This window comes from Aricia agestis, chromosome 10 (genome assembly GCF_905147365.1).
Source record: "Aricia agestis chromosome 10, ilAriAges1.1, whole genome shotgun sequence".
NCBI lineage: Eukaryota > Metazoa > Arthropoda > Insecta > Lepidoptera > Lycaenidae > Aricia > Aricia agestis.
The window spans coordinates 16,209,074-16,236,694 of NC_056415.1; the positions used below are offsets into that span (position 1 = coordinate 16,209,074).

A 27,621-nucleotide genomic window follows, 5' to 3' on the forward strand; every position below is an offset into this window, starting at 1 on the left:
CAACAATATTACCACCGACATGGCTCTCCACAGTTTCTAAATCTGTAGCTGTAAGCTTTACGTGTACCTAAACAAATATATAAACAATACCTGTTTGATACTGAGCAGCCACCACCAGACAGCATCGCGACAGTTGAACCGCGCGTTGCGGCCGCCGTCCAGCAGGTTGGGGATCAGCCCGTGACGGAGGCACGCGCCGAAACCGAGAATGTGGTTCTTGGCGTCCTGGGGGAGAGATTAAGAATTAGAAACAAATTATTTTTAAGATAGTACTGTCAAACTTGAGAAATAATGTAGAGTTTGGTCGTGACGTCACTCTTAAGTATTTTGTTAGGAAAAACCGAAAAATAATGCCGCATTGTATACCAAAATGAGTGTAATGTCATTTTGCGTTATTAAAAACTTTCCAGTCCATTTTTTTTCTAATTCTAATTTTACTTAAGTACTTATCAAAAAAAATATAAGTAGGTATACATAAAAAGCGACATGCGTTAAAAATATTTCAACGAATGTCGCTTTTTATGTCCTTTTTACATTGTAGTCGCAAACAATGACGTATTTTATTGGTATCTTACATATAATAAATTATTATTCTACTTTTATAAGTTTGTGTTATTCAAACTTACCTCGTATCGGCCGGTCAGTATGAACATGCCGCGCAGCGCTATGAAGGTGTCGCGGCCCCAGCAGCGCATGTAGCCGGTGGCAAAGTGCGGCAGGCCCGCCGACAGCGACGGCGCGGACGCCGGCGGCGGCAGCGCGGGCGACGGCGGCGGCAGCGGCGCGCCCGGGACCACGCCCGCAAGCTACAAACGACAAAAAGTAGGTACTTATATTTTGTGTCGCGTGTGTCGTCAGTTGACACACAATAAAGAATGTGAAAACCATTTAGAGAACAGTAAAGTGTATTTAATTTGCCTCTTTTTAAAGTACAGGAAATGAAGTTAGATAACTCAAGTCTTTTTGGAAACTTGAAAACTGCTTAGTAGCATCTGCTTAGCGTCAGAGAAATTGCTTTATAGATGCCTGGCCTACATTTATACTTGGTCTGCAGATTACGACGTCAATACAAGTCATGATCTGTGGGCTTGACATGACTCATCCTTACGTAGATCCGTTACAAAACAAACCTGCACGCTAGTGAGCGCCAGCGCCTGTCGCACGCGGGTGGTGGGCGACAGCAGCGCAACGGCGCGACGCGACACCGCGGCGTAAAGCGCGCGCACCACCAGCTCGAAGTACGCGGGCACCAGGTACCGCGGCAGCCGCGTCACCGGCAGCAGCGCAGCGCGATATCGCGCAGCCACAGGCGACAGTCGCGCGTCATCTGTTTATATTGATTTACTTGATTTATTATAATAATAACAAACAAGCCTTAATAACTTACCATTCAGTATTTACTATTGATGTTACCGTTAAACGCGATTTGAACTTAACTATTTTAAATTTTAATCAATAAAATATTTCACTTGAATTGCCACTTATAATCCATACAAACAAAAATGACATTAGTACCTTCTATGCGCTTCCAAGTGTACTCGATAAGCCAGTCACCAGCGCGCAGGTTGTCGCACAGCGGGTGGCCCAAGTCATCGGCGGGAGCGACGGTGTCCAGTAGAGATATGACGCCCTGGAAATTTGGAAGGGTATGTTAATATTATGAGGTGACAAGTAAAACAAAAAAACAGGAAATAATGCGAGTCGGACTAGAGCGCATAGGGTTTCGTACCGCTGAGTACGTACTCTTTTTTTTTGAGGGTAGGTGTGCTTGAGTAAATACGAAGTTTTAAGGCCTCCTCAATTAAAGTTATTATTTATTAATAATTTAAATAACATTATGTAAAAAAGTTTACCTGCGCCTACCAGTGTCACTATTTCCTTTATTGGCATTAAAAAACAACACTATATATTCAAGATTTATTCACCACCATCACTTTGTAAGAATACACTTTTTACTTTCTTTAAAATATGAATATGGATTCCCTAAAACAGTCTATTAATCAAATGAGCGAACTGTTCAATAACAAAATGACAGAGTTCCAGCAAGAACTTAACTCTTGTCAACCTTCGAGCACCACTTCAGCACTGGCATCGGAATTCAGTACATTCAAGACCTTTGTCCTGGAGGCCCTTAAATCATTGCAGTCTCAGATAGAAGTCTTAGTAGAAGTGCAAGACCAAAATGAGATGAAGCGAAGGAAGAAAATACTTTTACTTCATGGAGTCTCCGAGGCAAAAAAGACTGAGCCTGAAGTTGTCCAAACTATATTTTCAACACAGCTTCGACTCCCAGAGGTTGATATAACGGCTGTGAAATACTGCCATCGCCTGGGTAAAGTTAATGAGTCCAAGCCGCGACCAATCTTAATTAAATTTCATGATAGTGCTATCCGGAATAAAGTGTGGGCGGCTAAAACCAATTTGAAAAACTCTGGCATCACCATGACGGAGTTTCTTATAAAAAAGAGGCATGACGTGTTCATGATGGCTAGACAACGTTTTGGGATCACAAAGTGCTGGACAAATAATGGCTCGGTGCTTGTAATTGCACCCGATGGCTCTAAAGTCCGTGTCCATAGCATGGCTGATCTCGATGCCATTTCAGGAAGCCATTCTTCTGACAATATCTCTTCCGTGAACATGACCAGAGGCACAGCTGGAACCAAGACAAAACGATTAGCAAAAAAGTAACTACATAATAATTAATAATTTCAATTTCTTTTATCTTAGTTTACATAGAATTATATATTTACCTGTTATTAGTATTGCTTCTGCTTGTTTGTTTTGTAGTGTTGCTTATTAGTATTATAATATTATGGCTTTGCTTGGTCAAACCTATTTGGGTCAGACCCATAATTATTGCTTGCTGAGTGTTTTTAGGGTTCCGTACCTCAAAAGGGAAAAAACGGAACCCTTATAGGATCACTTTGTTGTCCGTCTGTCCGTCTGTCAAGACCCTTTTTCTCAGGAACGCGTGGAGGTATGAAGCTGAAATTTATATCAATTACTCAGGTCTACTGTCCCTTGAAGCTGTGAAAAAATCAAACTTCTAAGCCAACGCAATCAAAAGATACAGCCGTTTATGCCGCAAATTTTCGACATTTGCAAGGGAATCAAAACCTACAGGGTGCTTCCCGTGAACTCAGAATCTTGAAATTTGGTACGAAGCAACGTCTTATAGCATAGATAAAGGAAAAATTACGAAAACCATAAATTTTTAGTTACATCACATAATATATTTTTTTTTAATAATTTTAAACTTACTACCCATTTCCTCATAAACGCGTAGAGGTATTAAATTGAAATTCATACCAAATACTCAGGTCTATAATACCTTTAAGCTGTCGGAACCCTCGGTGCGCGAGTCCGACTCGCACTTGGCCGGTTTTTTTTTGCAAGTTGCCAAATGACTTTGTTGTCTTACTTTATAGTGCCTGCTTTTCAAATCCACTGCTTTATATTATTATGCTGGGTAGTATTATAAATGTAGGCAATTTTACCCGCAATTTATTTCTCACAAACACCGCTTCGTTCTTGACGTACAGCTGATGTTTTTTGTTGTCATTGTCAAACAAATCACCATCACTGCTTATATTGTCTATGACGGTTGACAGGGACAGTGACAACTTATGACATATGTCAGTATAATACATTCCGTTTTACGTTAAGAACACGTTATGATTTTGTATTTTTGATTTGACTAGCGCATGTTTTTAAATATACGTATATATCTTAATGTAAATCATGACACTGTGTGACACTGTAAGGTATAAGGTATTTTTAAGCAGAGTAATTTTTTAAGGAGCTTTATAATTTTATATTATTATTTAAAGTGTTATATCATTTGTATATTTTATTATATTATATATTATTGAGTACTTTATTAATATTATAGCTATTTATATAATATATTTTATTTATTTAACATACTTTTAAACTTTGCTATGAATAACAGTCCGGACACATCCTTAGATGAGTTTTTTTCTGCTTCCTCGTTATGTAGCAACGACAGTTTCTTAAGTGATTCGTTTACTCCACTAAGGGATACCATTTTAAATAATTTTGCTACAGTCATAAACTGTTTCAAGGCCGTACATATTAATGCACAAAGCATTCCGGCTCATTACTCAGATATGCTGGCTTCCTTTGATCAGGTTGATGTTGATGCCATCTTAGTGTCGGAGACGTGGCTTAAACCATGCTTGCCATCCACCTGTTACAGTCTGCCAGGTTATAAATTAATTCGCAACGATCGCGTCGGAAGGGGTGGGGGTGGGGTTGCGATCTACTTACGTTCCGACATTCCTTTTACAGTAATCAGTTCGTCAGCCCAGCCTCCCCCACCGGACGCACTGGAATATTTAGTTGTAGAGGTTGAAATGTCCTTCAGCACTAAAATACTTTTGGGCGTATTCTACTGTCCATCATTGCAGCACAATTACTTTGCATCCTTTGAGAATATACTTCAATCATACGAACCCGATTACATAAATACAATTATAATGGGTGACCTAAATACTTGTATGATCAAAGATGACAGTAGATCAAAAACCCTCAAGTCTATTTTAGACTCCTATGACCTGAGTTTATTGCCTCTCAATCCGACACACTGTTCTCCTGGTTGCCGCCCTTCCCTGCTGGATCTCATCATTGTGTCATCGCCGAATTCCGTCACCAAACATGGCCAGAGTTCAGCCGAAATGTTCTCTTACCATGATTTAATTTATGTAGCTTTTAATGTTCGCGTACCTAAGAGAAAACGTAAAGTACTTTTCCAACGGAACTTTTCCTCCTTGAATGTTGATAGTCTGAGGGAAGACACTCTCAACATAGATTGGTCAGCACTTTACGCATCAGAATCGGCTGATACCAAGGTAGAGATGTTTAATAGCCTACTAAGGTCGTTGTATGACAAACACGCTCCTATAAAACCAGTTAGGATTAAACATCTCCCGGCTCCATGGCTGACAGATGGTATTAGATCTCTTATCAACGCCAAACACGCTGCTAAAGCAAAATATAAAAAAACTAATACTATTGAGCATCGCGATAGGTATATTAAACTGCGAAACAAGTGCAACACTTTGTGTCGCGATGCTCAGCGTCGACATATACATTCATCCATCGAGAATGGTGACCCCGCGAAAACGTGGAAGTTTCTGAAGTCCCTGGGTATTGGCAAAAATAACAACTCAGATAACTCCTGTAATATTGATATAAACATAATTAATAGACACTTCTCTTTTACTTCTAACTTAGACCCAGTTGTAAAATTACAAACCCTAAATAAAATTTCCCTTATGCAGATCTCCAACTCTGAGCAGTTCCGCTTTGTCCTATTTACAGAGTGCGAAGTTAAGAGACACGTCATGGCGATAACTTCGAGTTCAGTTGGTGATGATGGGGTCAGTCGCAGAATGATCATCCCAATCCTAGACATAATTTCACCCGTCCTTTTGCATATTTTTAATTATTGTATATCAACTTGTTCCTTTCCTGATACTTGGAAATCTGCCCACATTATCCCCTTACCAAAATCCACTCGTCCTAAAGTTGTCACTGATTTTCGTCCAATATCCATCCTTCCTTTCCTATCAAAAGTTCTGGAGCGACTCTTACATCACCAACTTACAAAACATGTTACCGATAATCACCTCCTTAGCGCCTACCAGTCCGGATTTCGTAAAGGTCATAGTACCACTTCGGCCCTAGTAAAGGTGGCAGATGACATTCGAGCTGGTATGGATAATAAGATGCTTACTATTCTAACTTTACTTGATTTTAGTAACGCATTCAATTCTATCGACCATGATGTACTTATTGCTTTGCTAGCGACTCTTAACTTTGCACCCTCTGTAATCCAACTACTCCGGAGTTACCTTGGGGGTCGTCGGCAGAGAGTTAAAACTTCGGAATCCTTTTCAGACTGGACCAACACTAGTGCCGGTGTTCCTCAAGGTGGTGTCCTTTCCCCATTACTCTTTGCGCTTTTCATTAATTTTATTACCTTGTTTATTTTTGCCCATTTCCATTTATACGCAGACGATCTACAAATATATACCCAGTCAACTCTTGATGCGTTACCTGCAGCCGTGGATGTTATTAACCGAGACTTATCAATTATATGTAACTGGAGCAGAGAACATGGACTTCTGATTAACCCTGATAAATCTCAGTTAATAATACTTGGCAGTCCGGGGCTCGTATCAAGAATTGACTGGGCCACTCTTCCCTCGGTGTCTATAAACGGTGTAATTATACCATACAGTAAGGTTGTCAAGAATCTCGGCGTTCACTTTGATGAGCATCTTTCCTGGTCATATCAACTGAAGGAGATTAGTAGGAAGGTGTACTCAACGTGGCATTCCCTAAAGCGGCTTCGGTATTTACTGCCAGTACCTACTAAAGTAGCCTTAGCAGAATCATTATTTCTGTCCCTCCTCGACTATGCAGATGCCTGCTTCATCAACCTGACCGAAGACCAACTCAACAAACTTGAGCGCCTTCAGAATCTGTCAATCAGGTTCGTTTTTGGCTTGCGGAAGTTTGATCGCATATCTGAGTTCCGGAATAAACTAAAATGGTTACCAATCCGCCTTCGACGCAATGCCCGGGCACTTTCCTTCCTCTACACCATCCTATTTGATCCTCACAGCCCAAAATACCTGAAGGATTCCTTTAACTTCCGCCTACCCGACAGACAGGTGCTACGTTCATCTAAAAATCTCCTTCTTGATATCCCGATCCACCACACAAAATATTTCCATTCCTCTTACTCCGTACAGTCTGTTCTACTCTGGAACTCCCTCCCTACCAGGGTGAGACTCTCTAAAACTTTAAATACATTTAAGTCCTCCCTTAAGGAATACTACCTCAATATGTGTTCATAGCATGGCATGACATTATATTATGTATATATTATTTACTTTAATAAAGTACACCTATAACAGTACTGTACATTATTGTATGTGTATATATTAAATAGTATTTATTTATGTATTATATGTATTATACTATAATATAAAGTATATATTGCTGATAAAATATTTATTTTATTGTATTTTGTATGTAGTATTGCATAATATTACCTATGTATTATGTATGTCGTATTTATTTCATTTAAGTATATGTAATGTATTAATGTTAAGTATTTAAGTTTTACTTTTAGAGGTTATTGTAATAATTAAATAATAATATACTTTAAGCACAACGCCCTTTCTCTAGCAGCTTTTTGTGTCCTTACTTCCAAAGGTTGTCTGGAAGAAATTGCTATTTAGTAATAAGACCGCCTTTGTGTACTCGTCATTTTATGTGTTTCTGTTATACCTATGTGTGTTGTTATTGTAACTGTGTGCACAATAAAGTATATTCTATTCTATTCTATTCTATTCTACTCTGTGAATATTTTAAGCGTCTGTTGCTGTTATTGATATCAAGGACTTGTGACGTGTGAGTTACGACTTACGAGTTATTTATTTTATTTTATTCGGAAAACTTATCGATACAGTAAAAGTACAATAGTAGAAAAATAAAGCCAATTATAAAGTTTTCAGAAGCAGATAACATAAGCTATGAGTCTGAATGAATTATGAATTATCATTATCGCGATACCTGCAAGCCAGCGTACACGAGCGGGCCGTGTGCGGGCACGGCGTACATGCCGCCGCCGCGCGCGCCCTCTTCGCCGTCGCACATGTATAGCAGCGTACTAAACTCGTCTAGCCGCAGCGGCGCGAGCGCGGCAGTCAGCGCGTCGCGGTCCGCGTCGAGCGCGACGACGGTCTCGCGGATCGTTGAAATCGCTTCCGCCTGTGGAATAGAAACACGTAAATCGGAATATTTACTTCTAAAATCTTTTACAGCGTGTATCAAGTTAATGAGGTTGACCAGGAAGGATAGAAATGGCCCTTAGCAAAACTTCTACCATAAGACAACTTCGAACAGCAACAACAGTGCCCGGCAGTACCACGCGCTAGTCTAACTCTGTTCGTGCGCCGCCGGCCCGCGCCGCCGCGAACACGCGCGATCGCGGCAACGGCACGCCGCGGAAGACGCGCGTCTTGTACGCCGATGTATCATTATAGATACCTGTTCAGGCATAGGCGCGACGCGAACAGCAACGACAGTGCCGGGCAGCACCGCGCGCCAGTCCAGCTCAGTTCGCGCGCCGCCCGCCCGCGCCGCCGCAAACACGCGCGACTGCGGCAGCGGCACGCCGCGGCAGACGCGCGTCTCGTAGGCCGATAGCCCGCCGATGTAGCGAGTGCCCAGCTCGCCAATACTGGCCGGAACCAGCGCGCAACCTGTGCTCCTGTTAAATAGACATCGTTAATTTTTTCTGATGTGTAGTCTAAAACATCTAGGTATCTTAGCGGGGTGCACAAGTGGAAGACTCATATGATGTTGGATGTCGCAAGATACATCAACCTGCCCATATTACTTTACATGTTGAGAGCACATTGTAAAAATAAGTGATAAAACTTACTTGTAGTCTTTATGCAGCAACACCGCTTCCAGAATAATCTCCTCCAACTGCCCTTCAAATGTAAGTGGCTTGAGCGCACGGCCGGGGTACGCAGGGTCAGGCGCACTGAAAGCCGTATATGCCACTAGGATCACCGACTGAAAAATACACCTGTCTCTGTCATTTATGTTTCTTATTCTTTCTAAAGACAAAAGATAAGTTATTCTATCCACATATTATCTCCCCCGAAACTGATACGATTTTGATTTACGAGTCAAATTGAGCCGCAGTACGATCGTGCGTATACTAGCTATCAGGAGTGGGAAAAGCCGTTTAAATGTAATTAGTACCTTTAGCCGCAGAACGATTTTGCGCTAGTATAATATAATATGTTGGTAGTAGCAAAAGCTGTTGAAATCTTGCTGATTCGATTCTCGATTTGATTCTGATAATATCGGTAGTAAGTCAGCAGTTCAACTAATATAGATAGATATAAGCAAAATAATCAAAAAGTAAAAAATAAAAATAAAGCTTATAAATACGGACCTTTCTCGTAGTTGGATTGTGTCTGGTCACAGCTACCACGTCGGGATCCATTTGGTCAACATATACCTGTAAAAAAACATAAATAGTGAAAGTCTGGACTTTATTCTGGAAGAAAAGTAGTAAAGTCATTGGGGTAAAAGAAAGCCAGTGGTATGTTCCATACATGCTAGCTACTGGTCAGGTGTTTAATAAATATGACGGGCGACTAAACGGCTACGTTGCACAGATGCGAGCGACGTTGTCAATTCGCGCTCATCATACATTTGAAAAAAGTTTTGTGCTTGACAAACACATTGGAAAACGCGCTTTAATGACAAACTAACCTTACTTTATCGTTCTTTTTTTTTTGACGGGCAAAAGGTTTACTTTATCGTTCGCTGTAACCCGCAGCAGCTAGCTCTACGTGCAGGCGGTTGAGCGCCGCACCGCCATGCGCCATGATGCCGACCTGCTCGGACACCCACCCCTCCCCGTCCACGCCGCTCTAGTCCCACTCCGCGTATAGACGATTCTCGTTCTTAGAACTCTGTCTATACGGACTATATTCTCACCACACTATACCCAGTAGCAGCTAGCTCTACGTGCAGGCGGTTGAGCACCGCGCCGCCATGATGCCGTCCTGCTAGGACACCCACCCCTCCCTGCCCACGCCGCTAACGTCCTACTCCGCGTATAGACGATTCTCGTTCTTAGAACTCTGTCTATACGGACTATATTCTCACCTCACTATAGCCAGTAGCAGCTAGCTCTACGTGCAGGCGGTTGAGCGCGCGCCGCGCCGCCATGATTCCGTCCTGCTCACACACCCGCCCCTCCCCGCCCGCACCGCTTTCGTCCCACTCCGCGTATAGACGATTCTCATCGACGACATGTATCTGTAATGTTAAAGTGATATTTGAATTGGGTTTAGGCCTTAGGGTTGAGGTTTTAAGAATAGAAAATAGAAACTAATATAACATTTATCTCTGTATCTCTGTATCTGAAATAAAAAGGGTATGACAAGAAAATACCTGCAGATTAAAATTTGATACAAACGGCGTATCGTTTTGTATCACACGCACGCATCAGTGTTGTGGTGTCATGCGTCCATGGTTGCTAAATCCAGGTGTAAATCTTTTCCGGTTTTCTCTATACATCTATAACATAATCCGGAATAAATACTCACATGATGCGGCACCAGCTCATCATATCCACGCGTGCTGCCAGTCGCGCACGCAGCCACAGCAGTCAACGCGGCAGTCGGCAATATATCGAAGACTGTACGCTTAGATAATGGCGAGGGGTTGTCATGTGTGAGGTCCATGAAGAGCGCGCGAGCGACGGAAGGGACTGCGGCACGGCGGGAGGGCAGCAGGAATGAGCCGACCGGCCGCCCACCGAAACGGTGCACTAGCCGGCCCTGCTCGTGGGCGTCCCATGCGCTTTGCGCCTCTGAAATATACACATTATTATAACGACATTGACTGATTGAGTCCTACGTTGTTTAGTCAGTTTATGTCAAACTGACACGACTAAAGACTTAACACAACCCGGCCACGTAATGTCGGTAAGCCATTACGTGGCTGGGTTGTGAATACACAGAAGATAAAAATGTATGCAACTTACAGTAACGTCCATGCAGCATGTACTGTGCCACCATATTATGTGTGAGAGAGACGAATATATGAGACGGAGTTACCTCGAATGAGCGCGGTGATGCCGAGGCGGTTGACGAACACGTTGTCGACGTGGTCGCTGTTCGTGAACAGCTCCGCAACCACGTACAGCTCGGGTCGCACGGCGCGCGCGTTATCCAGCATGTACTCTGCTACCTATGTAACACAAAAGTTTTTTACTCAATTGCACCAAGAAATCCAACGTAAAATTTAAAAAGTTTTTTGCTTTGAGATCTAAGAAATAACTGTCTGAATCTAAGATAGAACGCCAAACACTGTCTTACTTACTAGGCTTCAGTCTCGAAATAAGCGGGCAGCGGAGCGGAATCGGTGGCGGCGCTTACCAATGTATAGATTTATATGGGTAAGCCGCCTTAACCCCGCACGCCACACGGTTTTCGAGGCATGTTTGTTAATGAACTACTACATTTGCGTATCTACTTGTGCGTCAGAATAATTCTCTGCACGTCCACGTGCGTTAACCTGTGCGTGACTTGCACATTTAAGTGTGTTTTTAATTTACGCAGATTTGCGTATACTCACGTGCAGCGGCGTAGAGTGACAGTTGTCGAGGCGCACGCCATCGAACACGGCGGCGGTGCGACGCACGTACTCGCGCATGTGCGCCCACAGGAATGGACTGTCTTCGGGCTTAGATCCGTACCTGAAAACAATGTTGACGATGAGTACTTTAAATAAATGAATAGGAACATTGTGTAGAAGACAGTATTAGATGAATAGGTGTAGGTTGTACGTGTTGGTAATCGTACTGCAATAACATCATGTCATCTAACTTGAATATTAAAATTTAGATTCCTACTTCATAAATACATAAAGGAAAAAAACAAGCAGCAAAATCTTAAAATTGTTCTCCTCTTCTCCTTCTACGACCTGTTTCGTCGTATTCTCCCTCAGTCGTAATGCGTGCGTGCGTGCGTACTCACCGCAACATAACATTGTCACCCCACACTATCTGCAGCAAACTCTTAAAATTGTTCTCTTCTTCTCCTTCTTCTGATACGTCGTATTCTCCCTCAGTCGCAATGCGTCCCCACCGCAATACGTGCGTGCGTACGTACTCACCGCAGCTTAACACTGTCGCCCCAAGCTATCAGCTCACGGCGTAGATACACTCGGCCGCCCTGGTCAGGCGCGGCGAAGTCGGCGAGCGGGTCCGCGCCCATCACCCAGCCGTTGTGGGCAGCAACCGCCCGCCCTACCTCACCGTACACGACGGCCTCAACCTCCTCGGGCGAGGCGGTCATGTCGCCCGGGTAAATGAAGTATCTGTGATATGTTAATTTGATATTAGAAGAAATGCATAACTGAACTAATACAGCCATCTTGGAAAATGTTTTTTAAGGCTTTTAACACTATATAGGAAGTTGGAAGATATAAGTTTATCAGTCCCCATCACAACGTCTTCTTAGTGTCAAAATGTGAATATCTAAAACTACAAACACATAATAATGGGGATTGTCCATTTTTCTTAAATTTTGCTCATTACAAAAACATTTCGAGGAATAAGGTCAGTGATCGTTTTTCTGTATATAAAAGAAAAAAATACCCATTAGTTACCTATATTTTTGAACAAATATGTTTAACCTTAGTTTGACCTTCAGTGGCGTTTATACGTGGGAGAGCCATGCTTCGGCACGAATGGGCCGGCTCGACCGGAGAAATACCACGTTCTCACAGAAAACCGGCGTGAAACAGCGCTTGCGCTGTGTTTCGCCGAGTGAGTGAGTTTACCGGAGGCCCAATCCCCTACCCTATTCCCTTCCCTACCTTCCCCTATTCCCTTCCCTTCCCATCCCTACCCTCCCCTATTACCCTATTCCCTCTTAAAAGGCCGGCAACGCACCTGCAGCTCTTCTGATGCTGCGAGTGTCCATGGGCGACGGAAGTTGCTTTCCACCAGGTGACCCGTTTGCTCGTTTGCCCCCTTCTTTCATAAAAAAAAAAGCAATAAATTCGACCAACACTACATTTCGAACTTTTGGTAAGCTTCTCGTATCAGCATTAACATAATGAGAACTTGCATTTGACGAACCAGCCATTATAAATAAGATTGAAAGGAAATTTAAAACACTACAGAGGTCAATTAGCCGCAGATGATGACGTCAGAGCGAAACTTTAAAAATTTATTAAGAAAAAACTAGCCAATGAATTTCAAAATTATTTAATTTATATTCTTAAAATACCCTATTTTAACGAAAAAATAAATAAAAAGTACATGTGATTTTTTTTGGACAATGCCCATTGATAAAAAACTAAAGGAGACACTTATATTTATGATTTGTTTACAAAGGAAACATATCACTTACCTGGGCACTAAAGGATGGGTCTCGCTAACTTCTTCCACTTTTGGACCATCTTCTTGCAGTCGGAAATACCTGGAGAAAACAAAACGTTAATTGTTAACAAAACAATACAACATAACAAGTTCTTAAGCTTAAAATCAGCGATGCAATTTGTTAGCCAACATTTGCGTGTGTATACGCATAACACATGCGTACGCGCACACAAAAATATTATGCAATTTATATAATGTAATATACCTTATTCATCGTGTAACTCTTTAATTAGTATGGAATTTAAATAGCTCATAAAACATACATCATGCCAGCGACGCAGTTGTCAATGGCAGCTCGCAAATGGCCTTCGACTTCGGCGGCGGCAGCGGCATTGAGCGACAGCAGCGCCGCACGCAGCTCTGCGCAGCAAGCTTGCACACGGGATTGTTCGTCATGGCAGCCAGCCCTGGAAATTTTTGTAAGATTTTTTTAATAAGTTTAATTTAAATTTTTTTTTATAAAATAATGGGGCATACGAGCAAACGGGTCATCTGATGGAAAGCAACTACCGTCGCCAAAGGACACTCGATTTAATTTGAACCTTGGGTATTGTTTACACGCGACAACGTATTCGGATCTTTAGGTTGCCCGCACAACCGGTACGCAAAGATGTTAAAATTAATCTAAATAATATGAGATACAAAACTTACTTTCTAAAATCAAACGATTTTGTTGAAGATTCAAACCAATTTAAATTCAACTGAAACTGAAATAAATTCAAAACACATCAAGTTTCATACCTGTATACATTGTATTTGCGCAGCGCTAGATCCATATCTACAGTCGCGGCGAGGCGACGGCGCTGCGGGTCCGTGATCAGCCGCAGTGGCGCGGACTCCGCGTTCCCTGAAGGTAGTCTGAAAATGTGGTGAGTTAGCGCAGTCGGTAGGATAAATATATACTTTTTTATATAAAAATTATACCAAGTAGTACGAATGTCTTTAGTATAGATTTTTTGTTATTAATTGGTATAGTTATATTATTTTTTATTATAACACACACACTACACAGTCATGAGAGTCATCTACAAACATTATTACAAGGTGTTTTGTAAAAAAAAACACGTCTTAACTATGACGTATTAGCACACTCGGTAGGATACATAGAACAAATTTTTCGTTTATAGAACTGTTAAGACCTTATCCGTGTCTATTTAAAGGAAACTTACCAGACAAAGGTATATTATGTAAAAGTTATTATAAAAGTGTAAAAAAATATTTGTTGTAACGGCACTGCTCTGTAATCATTACATCATTATTACTTTACCCTCAGGGCAAAAATGAAATAATAATCACGACATAACTCACTTATTGCTAACCAGCTGGTAGAACTTCTGCACCGTGACGTCAACGTCGCACGTAAACATCTCGTGCAGCCGCAGCGCCGGCACGCGCTCCGACTCCAGTATTTGACGGATCGCCTGGAGACGAATACGTCCGTTAATGAATATTGAATGTACTATTAGAGAAGTTGATTCCTAGGCAGATGGGGGACCTACTTCGATCACTAATATGTATACAAGATTCACAGTCCGCAGCAAAAAACGACCTCACTAAAAGAGCACCAAACGCAACATTCTGGTGGACTTTCGATTTAGTAGTGCTCGAACGCTCCGCTGGGAAGCATGTCCCAGTGCTCGTTCAACAATTGTAAAAATCATACGTTCAAAACGCAAAAAAAGGATGGAATTTCATATTTCCGGTAAGTATTAATTTTATCCTAATATATTTCATACAATTGTATTATAAATATTGGTATTTCGTTAAGAAATCAACAAAAAACAGTTTTGAAATTAAGTTGTAAATAAATCAACACGAGGTATAAACCATCTCAATTGCGAATACTCATACTAAAGGTACTTATCGTAGTTTATCATGCCCACTTGAAATGTTCGGGTTATACACTGTGTTTCTGTTCCATTTGGTGGAGTCGCTATTAATTATTATTATTTATTTTATTGAGGAGAATATTTTTTTTTAGGTTTCCTCGAGATCCAGTTAGATGTGGAGATTGGATATCAGTTATAGCACGGCAAAGATGCGAACAATTTTTCAAGCCGACTTTAGCGAGCGTTGTATGTTCTAAGCATTTATATTCAATAAATACACGTATATTTTAGTTAACTATAAAATTAAACATATTAGAACAACATAATATTACAAGTAAAAATAATTACTCCACACTTTATACATTAAACTTTGGAAAAATTAAAAAATGGACTATTAAAATTATTACAATCAAAAAAAAATGTTGAACAGTTCGACTCCACTCATACTTTACTTCACCCTGTTCCAGCGGCGAAGTGCGGCCGTAAAATTATTGAAGTGCTTTTTTGGAATTGTAATAATTTAAACTTTAAGACATATGGACGATGGTTGAATTTAGTTTGAAGCGTGCGTCGTTCGTAAAAATTTATTGTTTTGTAAACACACATTGTACATTGTTTTAAAAAAAGATCTTTAATAACTATTATTAAGGTTGATTTTAGATAAATGTATACTTTTTTAAACACTTTTACTTGGCGACAGATTTTCGAGAGGTTTTGTATGGGACTGTGTATCTTGTATATAAGTGATCGAAGGGGACCTACGTAGTTTAGTCGCATTACATCAAACTCAGCGGACAGATCACAATTAATATTGAATTGACATGATCCGACCAAATGACGTTGGTCTGTCAACTGCCTAGGAATCAATTTCCTCGATGGTACATATTAGGCTGACCCCACATTAGGCGTGCGCGTTCGGGCGTATGAGCGACGCGAGCGCACTACAGCCGGCGCGGTTGTGCGTCTGACTGCATCACTACACTACGACAGTATAGCAATATGACATATCCCTACAGTAGTGAAACGAATGTACTTGCGCAGAGCAACGGAGGGGTACCCGCGGGGAAGCGGGCGGCGCGGGCCCGCGTATACAAACTCGCGGAGTTTGTATACCTGCGCGCACAGGGGTGACGTTCGCGCGTTGTCTACGAATTTTGTGTTGTAGAACGACTTATCTTATAAACAATGGGATATTATAATAAATGTTCAGTGTACAGATGTAAACCTGATTCAAAAAACAAAAAGGATTTAAATTTTCATAAATATCGGCTCACAGTTTACACTAATATTGTGTTGGCCTTGGCGGCATTTATTTGCATCTCTGTTTTATTGTTTACGTTGTAAGAAGTGTAACAATGAGAGAAACAATATAGAATAAATTAAAAATCTGTCAAATACCCTGTTACATACTAATTAGTACCTACCTAGCTAGGTACACACAGCAAGTGTAACATTTTGTCCTTTGGACCGCTCTTACCGCGCACGTAATATGAGTTTTGAAGTGCTTCTGTTACACCTGACGTGTGATTAATTATTGGATATTCTATATATTCGAAATTTCGAATGCGTCTTCATTATTTTAATCCTTCGATCGTGATTCGTGGATCCTTGAAAATCTATTGTTATTCTATTGTGTCTCGCTCACCGGTGAGCTTATGGGGCTTGATGCGTTAATAAAATTTTTAAACAGAGAACTAAAATCATCTAAAAATAAAGTTTCACGTAAATATCTGGCAGTACGACATAATATGTAAATATAACACGCTGATTAAACAGATTAAATGATAACATTTGCATTACCAGCACAATATTTTATTTTTATTTTATTTCCCGTTCCGTGGCAAACCTGGCATATCTGCTCGGTAACTACATCGGTGGCGGCATCGTGCGACATCAAAGGCGTTTCGTTACTGTAGGGACTAATATTGCTATACTGTGAGTTGTGACAGTACTGCCGCAGTGATGCGATGGCGGCATCAGCGTTGAAGCGTTACTTCGTCATTGTGCTGACATTCATGCGACTGTACCTGTATTTGTACGAGATTGTTCCGACTGTACGCGACTGTACCTGTATTTGCTCATATGTGGTCACGCGGCGCGGCACTCCGGGCAGCGCGCCGGCCGCGGTGTCGGCGGTGACGCGCGCGAGGCAGGCGTCCAGCATCGCCGCGGGCCGCAGGTGCGGGCAGCCGGCGCAGTTGTACGTGGCCTCGGGGTGCTTCGCCAGCCACGGCGTCTCGTTCGCCGTGTGGTTTAATACCACGTCGCAGATGCTCAGCATCTAAGAGTTGATCTACATTAGTTATATTGTACCAATAGATGGCAGCACATGTTCTGTAAATTATATGGAAGGAGTTTCGGATTCGTGACGCAAGTTGGCAGCACTGTATTCGTGTAACAGAACGTGTAGGAACTATTTGGTGGCAGCACAATGCACATGTTAAGTAAATAATATAATTTAAGTAAATGATTTGTGAGAGTGGAGCTATAGCTGGCAGAAAATGTGAAGTTAAAAATTAAGTGCAAGTTTCGGGTTGGCTACACCATTTTTTGCGCACATCTTAAATACAAAAAAATAAATAAACTGAGTACGATATTTATATCAGCAACACACAATTAAAACAATTATTCCCGAACGATCAATAAATAGAGGTTCCATCAGACTTCCATACCTTCCATTCGTTCCGCATCTGGCTGACAACCTTCTCGACGTCCTCATACGTGGGCGGTCTGCCAGCGGCAGGGTCGGCGTATCGCGGGTCCACACGCAGCTGCTCAGCCAGACTGTAGCTCGAACCGGACTCGCCCAGCTCCTGAACAGAATATATAATAATGTTAGGTGCCGCTAGATGGCGCTTCTCTTTTACGAGAGATTAACATTTTTTTTTTCTTTATTTATAGGCCTTACATTGTAAGATTAAGTCGGCCTTAAAACATTAATAATTACAGAAAACTTAGATCTAAATCCCTTAAATACAATGAGTGGATTACATAACTTAAAAATATATCACTGCATTCAGCCTTAAAATTAGATGACATAATGTTATGAACAAAAAAGAACAAATTGTTACATTAAGCATGTTGTATAAATTCAAGTTAACATTTAATTACTGTAAAAACTTAGACGTAGGGTCTTGGACGAATAATTATTTTGAGCATGTGCAAGTGGCTGTCAATAGCCTTAGGTAAAAACACTTGTAGCAAGCAACACAGTTGTTTTACATAAAATTGATCTGCTTCCAACTCTAAACTTCACTTATAAGATAGTCGTTATATTAATGTCGAATCATTTAAACATTTTGATGTTAGCGTCCTATATAACCTTAAAAAGACGAAGACCAAACGGCAGGGTGATACGTGTCTTGCTACAACAATGCTGCAGACATTTGATAGCAGACATATTTACAACGAGCTTATGCCCGCGGCTTCGCTCGCGTTAAGAAGTATTATTTATATACAAACTTTCATCCCCTATTTGAACCCCTTGGGGTTGGAATTTATCATCTTTGCGGATGCCTACGTCATAACATCTACCTGCATGCCAAATTTCAGCCCGATCCGTCCAGTGGTTTGGGCTGTGCGTTGATAGATCACTATGTCAATCAGTCAGTCAGTCCTCTTTGAGTTTTATATATATAGGGTGTCAAAAGACCGCTTCCGATAACTTCGTGGGGTTATTATAGGGCATGAGATATATCCATTGGTGCAAGAAATTTTCATGTAATTGCCAGTTTTTAAAATAGTCAAAATTTTCAACACGCAATGTATAATGCGTGCAGTTCATGCGCGATAATATCGCCCGCCGCCGATGAATGCAACCCCGGGCCGAGCCGGCCCCCCGCGCCGCCCGCGCCTATTACCGCGCGCGCGGCTCTGCGCTAGTCTGTGGTGTGCCCTATACCCTAGCCCGTAGGTAGTGAATAAACCACCAATATTGTAATGATTATTAAATTACAATAGTTTTCACGATTTAACAAAATGTCACAATTTATTAATTACCGTTTCTCAGGTTTTTACTCAAAAATACTCAGTTTTTACTTCCGGCCAAAAAGGAAAAGAAATCATAATTCACATCCGATCATCATCCGATTTACACATCTGTAAAAATACATACACAGTTACCTACTGTACCTATCAATACCTATCAATGGAAAACATACGTGATAACATGTTCACTGACCTGTGATCAGCTGTCTGCTTTTATGAAATGCAGTTCGAACTGTGCTCCATGATCCATCTAACTCGATGTAGATTGCAGAGTTATTCAACACTTAACAAAAGTAATTACAGGAGACATTCCAATTCTTTAAACACTTTTTATTGCACTGTTTAAACCACACTATCGTCTATCGACGACGATGTTCACATGTTCCTTAAAGCATCGCACATTCATCGGACGTATCTTGTCACGGCCCGTTATTAATTATAAACATAAAAAAATAGTTAACAATACACAAAACAAGCAATATGACAACATCTAAACGTAAAATTACAAAACTTAAACAAAAACGTCACAGTACCTACACCAGCACGGCGCGTGTTAGACAGCCGACTGAACAAAATTGAAGAAAAAACTTTGTAAAATAATAGGGATGTATCCCTGTGCAATGTGAATATTTTGAGTAATCGATAATTTTTTTATCGATAAATCGTATTAATTGTTTTACATACGAGTACGTATTGAGTACTGTCAAACTAAAAATAAACAAATACCTGCTCAATATTAAGAAAAGCGACAATAATTAAAAGTTATTTAATTAATTAGGTAAGTATTATTAAAGTATTTTCATTGGTACGTAGACGCTTATACGCGCATACGTAGACACGCATAACGCGTACCACGGTATAACAATCACTTTATCACGGTAATGTAGGTATCGAATTTAAAAAATGAGATGAGATCTACTAAATAATAGTTATAATTTTTATTATTTAATGGTAATTTAAATATCGACTAAATAGTATTGAATTTATAGGGTACAACACTTAGATTGTCCTTGAAATGGATTAGCGACACGTGCGTCGTGCACCTGCAGAGCGGCGCGCTTTGTCGGCGCCGCGATCAAAGCAAGCCGCCGTTTGGTGTCTTTTGACTACTTCCGAAAGTCGATACAAGACGAACATTATTTCAAAAATTAAAAGATTTTTTAATTTAGTAGCCATTTGAGCATTGAGGTAATAGGTTGTTAGAGTTGTTAGGAGATAAGTTTGATTTTTTAACAATTACTTCAAGTATCAAAACGTGGCAGTATTGTCTAAAGTGTTAATAATTGATTATTATTTCAGTTGTAATAAAATACTTTGTGGTGTGATACATTTCGTTAACGAGAAGTGTTTTTGACGTTGTTGGTGGTGACTGGTCTTATTGCTTGGTGTTAAGGACTATTTTCAAAATGCATAAAGAAGTAAGAACACTTGAACTCAACATTTTTCACGTAAGTTAATTGCCAGTTTTATGTATGAGGTTTTTTCGTGTATCATCTGTTATTTCGATTGATAAGTGACCATTGCGGATAAACAGTTCATCCGCATAGGTTTCGTTACTTACGATGAACTTTTTAACTAGTCTAATAATCTTAGAAGTTTGCCATACTGTCGTAAGTTGTTACACATGCACAGACAGTTACTTACAGTTTTCTACATGAGCTACCATTAAACTCTTAACACTGCAAGTAGCTTTGATGAGAGGTCAGAGGTCAGAGTTCTAAGTTCCACGTCATGGTGACCTTCATGGGTTTGAAATTGAAAAGACACCACATACATTAGGGTTTCTGTGTGTTCTGTCGTAACTCGTAGTGTATCGTCATTCGTCGCATACGACCTTTCGACTTAGCGTGCGTAGGCCGGAGCTAACAGCTGATTAACGCGGTCAACGTTCTCGGGTTTGTACTCGGAACACGAGAACGTTGACCGCGCGCTTGCAAATGCTTATTGGGGTAAAAATAATAAAATTAAAAAAAATATTTTAAAATATTTTTCTTTGTGGTTTATTATCATGTTTAAAGGGTTTTAATTATAAAAAAATAAAGAAAAAAAAATAAAAAAAAATAAAAAATAAATTAAAAAAAAAAATACATATTCGTAATCAGAAAATGTAGTATAATCATACCCTAAAGTTATCGGAAGTGGTCTTATTACACCCTGTATATATATATATATTTGCTGTCTAACGCATTGCTGTCACAAAATAATCACCCTTGACCCTACGGCATAACACTATACCTGTATGGGCGTGAAGTGTATCATGTTGTAGCCCGCCTCGTGTGCAACCCGCAGCGTGTTGCGCCAGCGCGGCAGCGGCCCCAGGCACTTGGTCAGCACTGTCTGACACATCACGCCGTCCAGCGGCATCGGTAGAGCCGGTGCTACGCCGAACCATCCCGAACCCTGCGGCCCACCGCGCTCCCTGGAAAGGTTAGTAATGTGAGTGCGAAAGCATAGGAGCAGGTATGATAACTCCTTACTTCTAACTCAGGGTTAATTGGAAAGCATAATTATTATTTTGTAAGCCTGGTAAAAAAATTGCTAAAGGACATGCCTTAAAATAGCTTTACACTCTCTTGGTATTTATTTGCCTTTTCTATCTCTTTTTGTGTTGTATGTCTCTCTCTAATTTGAGATATTCACAGGGCACGGTCTATTTACACACGTAGTATCGCAGTACAAAGTATCATAGGAACCCACCTCACGCCCACGCGCGCACGCACGCCACTCCGGCGTGTGCGTGCGCGTCTGTCGTCTGTCTCTCTCGCACTATACTCACGGGCCGTCGTACACGAAGTAGTAGTGGAAGGAGCCGGCGCGGGAGAGGCGCAGCTCGCAGCACATGTCGTCGTCCGTCACCAACACCACCGTGCCGAGCGCCGCGCCCGCACGCCCGCGCTCGCATGCACGCCACTCTAACGTGTAGTATTGCGTGCGTACGAACTCCTGTTCTTTGCCTTCTGCTACAAAATAAACCATAATATTAATAAAATAATTAAAAAATACGCTTGTAAATAGAATCGATTTAAAAAAGTTACAAACATATAGGGGAAGCATATAAAAATAAGCGAACTTTGAGAGGCCGTAGGTATTTTAAATGTAACTTACCGCCATCTGCTGGCACATAGTTGGTGTAGAGAGTGACTTTCTTGCCTAGCAGACTGGGGCCCGGCTCGAATTGCAGATACGTGCCTTTGTCAAATCTAAAGTGAAAATTTGTAATTAAAACACGCACTAATTCCGCAGCAGCCAAATTACGTGACGTGAAATTTTGCTGTCATAGTTTCCCTCTTATAATATAGTTAACTAGATGACGCCTAAATTCGTTTATCTCGTGGGAACTGTACATTTTTCCGGGGCAAAAAGTATCCTATGTCCTTTCCCGGGACACAAACTATCTCCATACCAAATATCAGCATAATCGGTTCAGCGGTTTGGGCGTGAAGAGGTAACAGACAGATACTATCGCATTTTAATAATAATATTAGTATGGTCACAGAATATATATTAGTAGTACCAACAGATTTCCCACTCGTGCAACCCGTTTAAAAAAATAACAACTCATGCTACGATACTATAAAGTTCAAATTCCGACCGCGCAGTGCTAGGTGCCTACAATTATATTTGCCTACATATGCGCTCTCTTTCTATCGCGTAAGAGGCACCCTTTCTGACGAAATCAAGATTGTCACCTTTTAGAAAATAAAATAATCTTCTTTTAATTACTATACCAACTAATAGCAAACTTTTTTATAGTAATAATCAAATAGTAACCCAACATATATTTTATAATAGTTTTATATTCGATTATAGTGTAGGAGCTGGTCAGGATTTTTTTACAACTTAAACATAGTAACTTGTGTTTATTTATGTGTAGTATGCGGTTTGTTTGTAACAAATTAATTTATTTGCTATGTTTGTGTATTTTTTTTATCTTTTTTGTATTTTAAAGTCTTAAATTACTTTATTGAAATATTTCTTTGACTTTTTTCAATTGTTCATATTTATCAGATTAATAACGATTATGTCACAGCGGTTAAATCAGTACGTAGATATATGCGACGAAAAAATCTTGCGCGCGCGTCACCGCTCGCTTGTGAGTCCCTTGTGATCTGCCCCTTTAAAGGGGTACTTACAGTTCGATACCTAAACACGCGAGTGGGACAGGCCTGGTATGGTGGCATACTTGCGGGACCGATGAATCCCATCGCATCTTTAATGCTATATTATAGCTAATATATTTAATTGTAAATTAGTTAATTCTCTCTAAATATAAACGAAACATTGCCATGTTTTTTGAAAAAATAAATATCTTTAATCTTAAACCCAACTTTGCCAGCCCTGTCTTCCAAATGGATAGGTACTAAAAGCTGTACCTACCTGTATAACGTGGCATCATGGTGTTCCCCGTGCTCCAACGTTATGACTCGCACTTCCCGCTCCTCGTCCAACGGCACCACCGCCTCGCTCGTCCGCTTCCCCATCGCTACCTGTCTCTGGAAATAAAATAAAATTGTAGGAAGTGTTCAGGGGAGCCCAGGAGCTAAAGTACCTGCCAAGTACCAGCATAAGGCTGCGTTTCCACCAGAGATGTGTTGCGAGGAATGTGTTTTTGAGAACCAATAGAATCGCTTCATTGACTTGACCTCGCTCAGCGCAGCGATTCTATTGCTTCATAACACATTCCTCGCAACACATATCTGGTGGAAACGCAGCCTTAGGGTGCGTTCCGACGTAGGCGTTTTTTGCACGCGCAGATTCAGTTAGCGAGTTTTCTCAAACGCTACAGGCTACAGCAGAAAATGCGCGTGTTATTAAAACGCGACTTATTTATAACGCGATAATTAAAACGACTATAAGGGCCTGTTTCACCACTTCCTGATATGGCTATCCACCAATTAACTTGACAGATCAAGTATGGAGAATCTGTCAAAAAAGTTGTGAATAGCCTATTAGGCACTTTATCAAAAAGTGGTGAAATAGGCCTTAAATATTTTATTCGCGAAAAGGCTTAAGTATTGAGAGCTTGTCTTCACTAAAAATATGAATATGGATACAACTTGTCGCCTTCAAATCTTCTTTGATGTCATGCACGAATCACAATACAACACGGAAGGTAATATTATACTACATACTAACTAGAGTCTAGAATAGACTTAGTAAGATCACTTATTGATAATTGTATTTATTATTATAATAGGCCACAATAATTATACAAACATAATACGACACGATTACTCTTATGAAATAGTTTAAAACATGTTTAGTCAAGCTACTTATATCCATCCTAGAATAACACAAATGAACAACCTTATCAGAGAGTTTCTCTTGCATCTTCCTACAATGGGAGCTGTGACGGGCAAGCATGTTGACCAGAAAACACAACACTACTGTCACATAAGTTTGTAAAGAGTGCGATCCCTCTATTCTTAAGGATCAGCTACACTCTAGCGAGAAGACCCGAGAAGCAATCGTGAATCTCGTCTTCAAATTTTCGCATTTACATGATCAAACGTCAAAAAGAGATATTATTTCACACTAGAGTTCTCGTCGTAGGAATGTGCGGTCTCCGGGCTGACATTACTCCACCTCCCCAAAATTAAGGTAGGTACTTATATAGTGCCTACTTATTATTAATGTATTTCGTAGTACCAGAGACCAGATGGTATAATGGTTGTACATAGTATTTTTTCGTATACACCTGCGTAGTTTTCGTAGAAGCCGATACAGGGCCTGTACCACGAAACGGTTTTGAGACTCAAACAATCGTAAGAAAATGTTGCGTCCTACTCTAACAAATGTGAAATGACGTGGTTAGAGCAGGATGTGGCATTCTCGTCCGATTGTTTGAGTCTCAAAACCGTTTTTTGGTACGGGCCCAGATTACGTAGACATCTACGTTTTCGTAGAAGCCTACAGTACAGTTTTTGTAGACACAAAATTATATTATTCGTGATCGCCGAATCGAAGATTTCAGACTGTGACCGCGTCTCTTCTTGCCTTCAAATTCTCGCGCTTGCCGCAAACGTCAGACTTCAGAGAGATGATTTCTCGCGACAGTTCTCGTCGTCAATGTAGATGCGCTATAACAAACCTAAAACGAGATCCTTCACATATCAAATCACACTCTTTTGTGTTCCTTTCGGTAGGTAACTAGGTCTCTCAACCGCATCTCTTTTGTTCTATCCTTATGTGAAATTCTATACTTTTTAAAGGTTTTAATTTAAAGCTACAAATGGTAATAGGCCATATCTAGGTCAAAAAAATTAAGAAATAAGTTTTCCTTAAGTTGTGAATTTATTCTCATCTCAAATATCTTTATCTCAAATATTTTATTATTTTATAACTTACATGAAAACATCCCAGTTTAATTAAATTAGAAAAACAATAAAAGACCATTTTTGGTAATTAAAAGAACTTAAGAACATTAAAATTATAGTAACTAGCTACTAAGTCACTTTCTATGATAGAAATGGCAAAACTGGCTTAGATTATCAACTCTAGCATTACTTTACGCCCATTAACATAGTACAATGGGCCTATTTATAATACAATTTCTTAGTAGCTTAAAACCATAATGAAATATCACGACTGTACATAGGCCCTCCTATGTAAAGTCAAGTGTTTATAGGTTTTTTAAGGTTTTTTTTATCCTATTTGCTGGTACCAAGAACAAATTATATTTCGTAACGTCGTATCGTGTTTATGTGTCCCATCCCTAATACATACATTATTGTCCCAGTAGGAACTGATGATAAGGATTTCCTACCTACTCTTCCCACAACAGGAATATGATGATGCTCACAACTCTGTTGTGTAGAAATTCGTAATTGTGTGGGGACCAAACATTTTTTCAAGATAATATAATATGTCCTTTCCCAGGACTCAAAGTATTTCCATACCAATAACCATCAAAATTATTTCAGTAGTTTAAGCGTAAGGACGAAAGACAAACAAACTTTCATATTTATAAAATTAGTAAGGATTAACTTTACTTTTTTTTATGAAATAAGGGGGCAAACGAGCAAACGGGTCACCAGATGGAATCCTCCAGTAAACTCACTCACTTGGCGAAACACAGTGCAAGCGCTGTTTCACACCGGTTTTCTGTGAGAACATGGTATTTCTCTGGTCGAGCCGGCCCATTTGTGCCAAAGCATGGCTCTCCCACTTTCCCTTTGATATGAATATTTAACATTATTAGCAAAGGTATCTATCAAACCAAGCTAGGCCACGCACATGCTATCCCATACCAATAACATACCATTAGAATTATTATGCTTTACAGTTATGTATGTGGAATTTAGGGATTTAGTGCCAAATTATCTGAGCCAAAATAAACAGTGCACATCATGCTTAGAACAAGACTTCGAACAGAGTAGCATAGAATACATTAAAGGAGAACAAATTCATACCACTCACTGTTCTTCTGAAGAATCATGCATTGTAGCACTTTTAAAACTCTGCTGTGCCATTTTAATACAAAACTCAAAGATGTTTTTGTATAATTCCATTGTATTCACGTTATACATATATTCAAAATAATGACTTGGTTCAATCATAATGTTTTTCATAACTTACTCACACTTTCGAATTTTTTATAGTAAGCCAACACAACAGCCATTGCCAATATTTCTCAAATAAGTACGTAATTCAATCAGTTGGTTTGTAATAAAAATAGTTTACTATACAATAAATATAGTATTATACCCAAAATCACGATACCAAGAGCTTGAAAATTAAAGATAACGCTAATATTGTGGACTTACTTGCGATTTAAATGTTACTTGTGTTGTGAGAAGTCATTAGTTCCTAATATCACTAAAAGACGCACTGATTATATTGAGACTTGCTTGCTATTTTTTATATTACTTTTATCGGCATAAATGAAGAAAACAGATTCATATTTTTGCTTCCAATTTTTCTAACTTGTTTTGACTTTTGTGAACTTATGTCTTAATTTGACAGTTGTCACCTCAAAGTGACCTTCAAAGTCATCTGTGATAAAAATGCGTTCATTATTGCTAAATGTCAATGGGCGTGATTTTAAAAGTAGGTATAAATTATGTGAAAAACAAAAAGTTAACTACCACGTGTAACGCATTACCGGTATAATGATAAGTTTATACACAAATACAATTTATAACTTATTAATCTTATTATTAATACACAAGTTTTAGAGGAATAAAAAAATCTTTAAAGCCACCCCGCCGCGCCGGCCGCCCACGCCCGCGCCACCCACATCACACTAATGTGATTTATGTGTGGGTTTCAGGGACTTAACTGGACTTATCATAGGTCCCTGAATCATAATGATTTAATGACCTATCAGACAGAGAGCGGTGAAGCGTGTAAAAGCGGTCAGTTTTGCCTTCTTTGTGTTGTATAATTACGTTATTTAAAGAATACACACACATGACTCGTGACGGAGCAGGAGACGTTCTGACTGCGTCAAAATTCCTCCTGGGTGGCTCGAACGCAAAATGCGAACGCAGAACGCTTGACTGCGTGACCGCTCCCTATCTGATAGACCTCCCTTAGGCCCCATCCCCACTCGCACGCGAACCGCGCGCAACGCCGCGGAATTTCCGAGAAAATTATGAGAGCCCCCCTAAAATATTTAATTTCTTTTGTTTTTAGTATTTATTATTATAGCGGCAACAGAAATACATAATCTCTGAAAATTTCAACTCTGTAGCTATTATCGTTCTTGAGTTATAGCCGGAGACAGACAGACGGACAGACAGAAGGACAGACAGACGGACAGACAGACAGACAAACAGACGG

The 27,621-nt window shown here is 40.2% G+C and overlaps 1 protein-coding gene and 1 long non-coding RNA gene across 4 annotated transcripts in view; both read right to left on the minus strand.

Annotated features, from left to right (window-relative positions):
- The window catches only part of LOC121730872 (glycogen debranching enzyme), a 28,057-nt gene extending 1,270 nt beyond the window's left edge, over nucleotides 1–26,787 (minus strand). Inside the window, exons 1-24 of one of the 3 annotated variants that reach the window (XM_042120076.1) lie at nucleotides 26,604–26,787; nucleotides 23,215–23,330; nucleotides 21,943–22,037; nucleotides 21,614–21,794; nucleotides 21,073–21,256; nucleotides 17,523–17,663; nucleotides 16,919–17,131; nucleotides 14,330–14,442; nucleotides 13,763–13,879; nucleotides 13,285–13,428; nucleotides 12,993–13,061; nucleotides 11,749–11,952; nucleotides 11,209–11,329; nucleotides 10,689–10,821; nucleotides 10,176–10,441; nucleotides 9,733–9,885; nucleotides 9,011–9,076; nucleotides 8,486–8,622; nucleotides 8,089–8,311; nucleotides 7,612–7,809; nucleotides 1,516–1,630; nucleotides 1,131–1,327; nucleotides 627–806; nucleotides 91–225 (exon numbers count right to left, since the gene is read on the minus strand). In XM_042120076.1, the coding sequence (XP_041976010.1) occupies nucleotides 91–225; nucleotides 627–806; nucleotides 1,131–1,327; nucleotides 1,516–1,630; nucleotides 7,612–7,809; nucleotides 8,089–8,311; nucleotides 8,486–8,622; nucleotides 9,011–9,076; nucleotides 9,733–9,885; nucleotides 10,176–10,441; nucleotides 10,689–10,821; nucleotides 11,209–11,329; nucleotides 11,749–11,952; nucleotides 12,993–13,061; nucleotides 13,285–13,428; nucleotides 13,763–13,879; nucleotides 14,330–14,442; nucleotides 16,919–17,131; nucleotides 17,523–17,663; nucleotides 21,073–21,256; nucleotides 21,614–21,794; nucleotides 21,943–22,037; nucleotides 23,215–23,318 (3,489 nt within the window). In that variant the 5' untranslated portion in view covers nucleotides 23,319–23,330; nucleotides 26,604–26,787. Of the gene's footprint in view, nucleotides 1–90; nucleotides 226–626; nucleotides 807–1,130; nucleotides 1,328–1,515; nucleotides 1,631–7,611; nucleotides 7,810–8,088; nucleotides 8,312–8,485; nucleotides 8,623–9,010; nucleotides 9,077–9,732; nucleotides 9,886–10,175; nucleotides 10,442–10,688; nucleotides 10,822–11,208; nucleotides 11,330–11,748; nucleotides 11,953–12,992; nucleotides 13,062–13,284; nucleotides 13,429–13,762; nucleotides 13,880–14,329; nucleotides 14,443–16,918; nucleotides 17,132–17,522; nucleotides 17,664–21,072; nucleotides 21,257–21,613; nucleotides 21,798–21,942; nucleotides 22,038–23,214; nucleotides 23,331–26,599 lie in introns of all 3 variants that reach the window. The other 2 variants (XM_042120074.1, XM_042120075.1) reach the window with 2 other exon arrangements.
- LOC121730882 lies at nucleotides 1,910–2,872 on the minus strand. The gene is made up of 2 exons (XR_006036157.1): nucleotides 2,754–2,872; nucleotides 1,910–2,656 (listed from the first exon to the last, which is right to left on the minus strand). It is a non-coding gene; the product is annotated as an uncharacterized LOC121730882 (long non-coding RNA).
- Nucleotides 26,788–27,621: the final 834 nt, after the last annotated feature.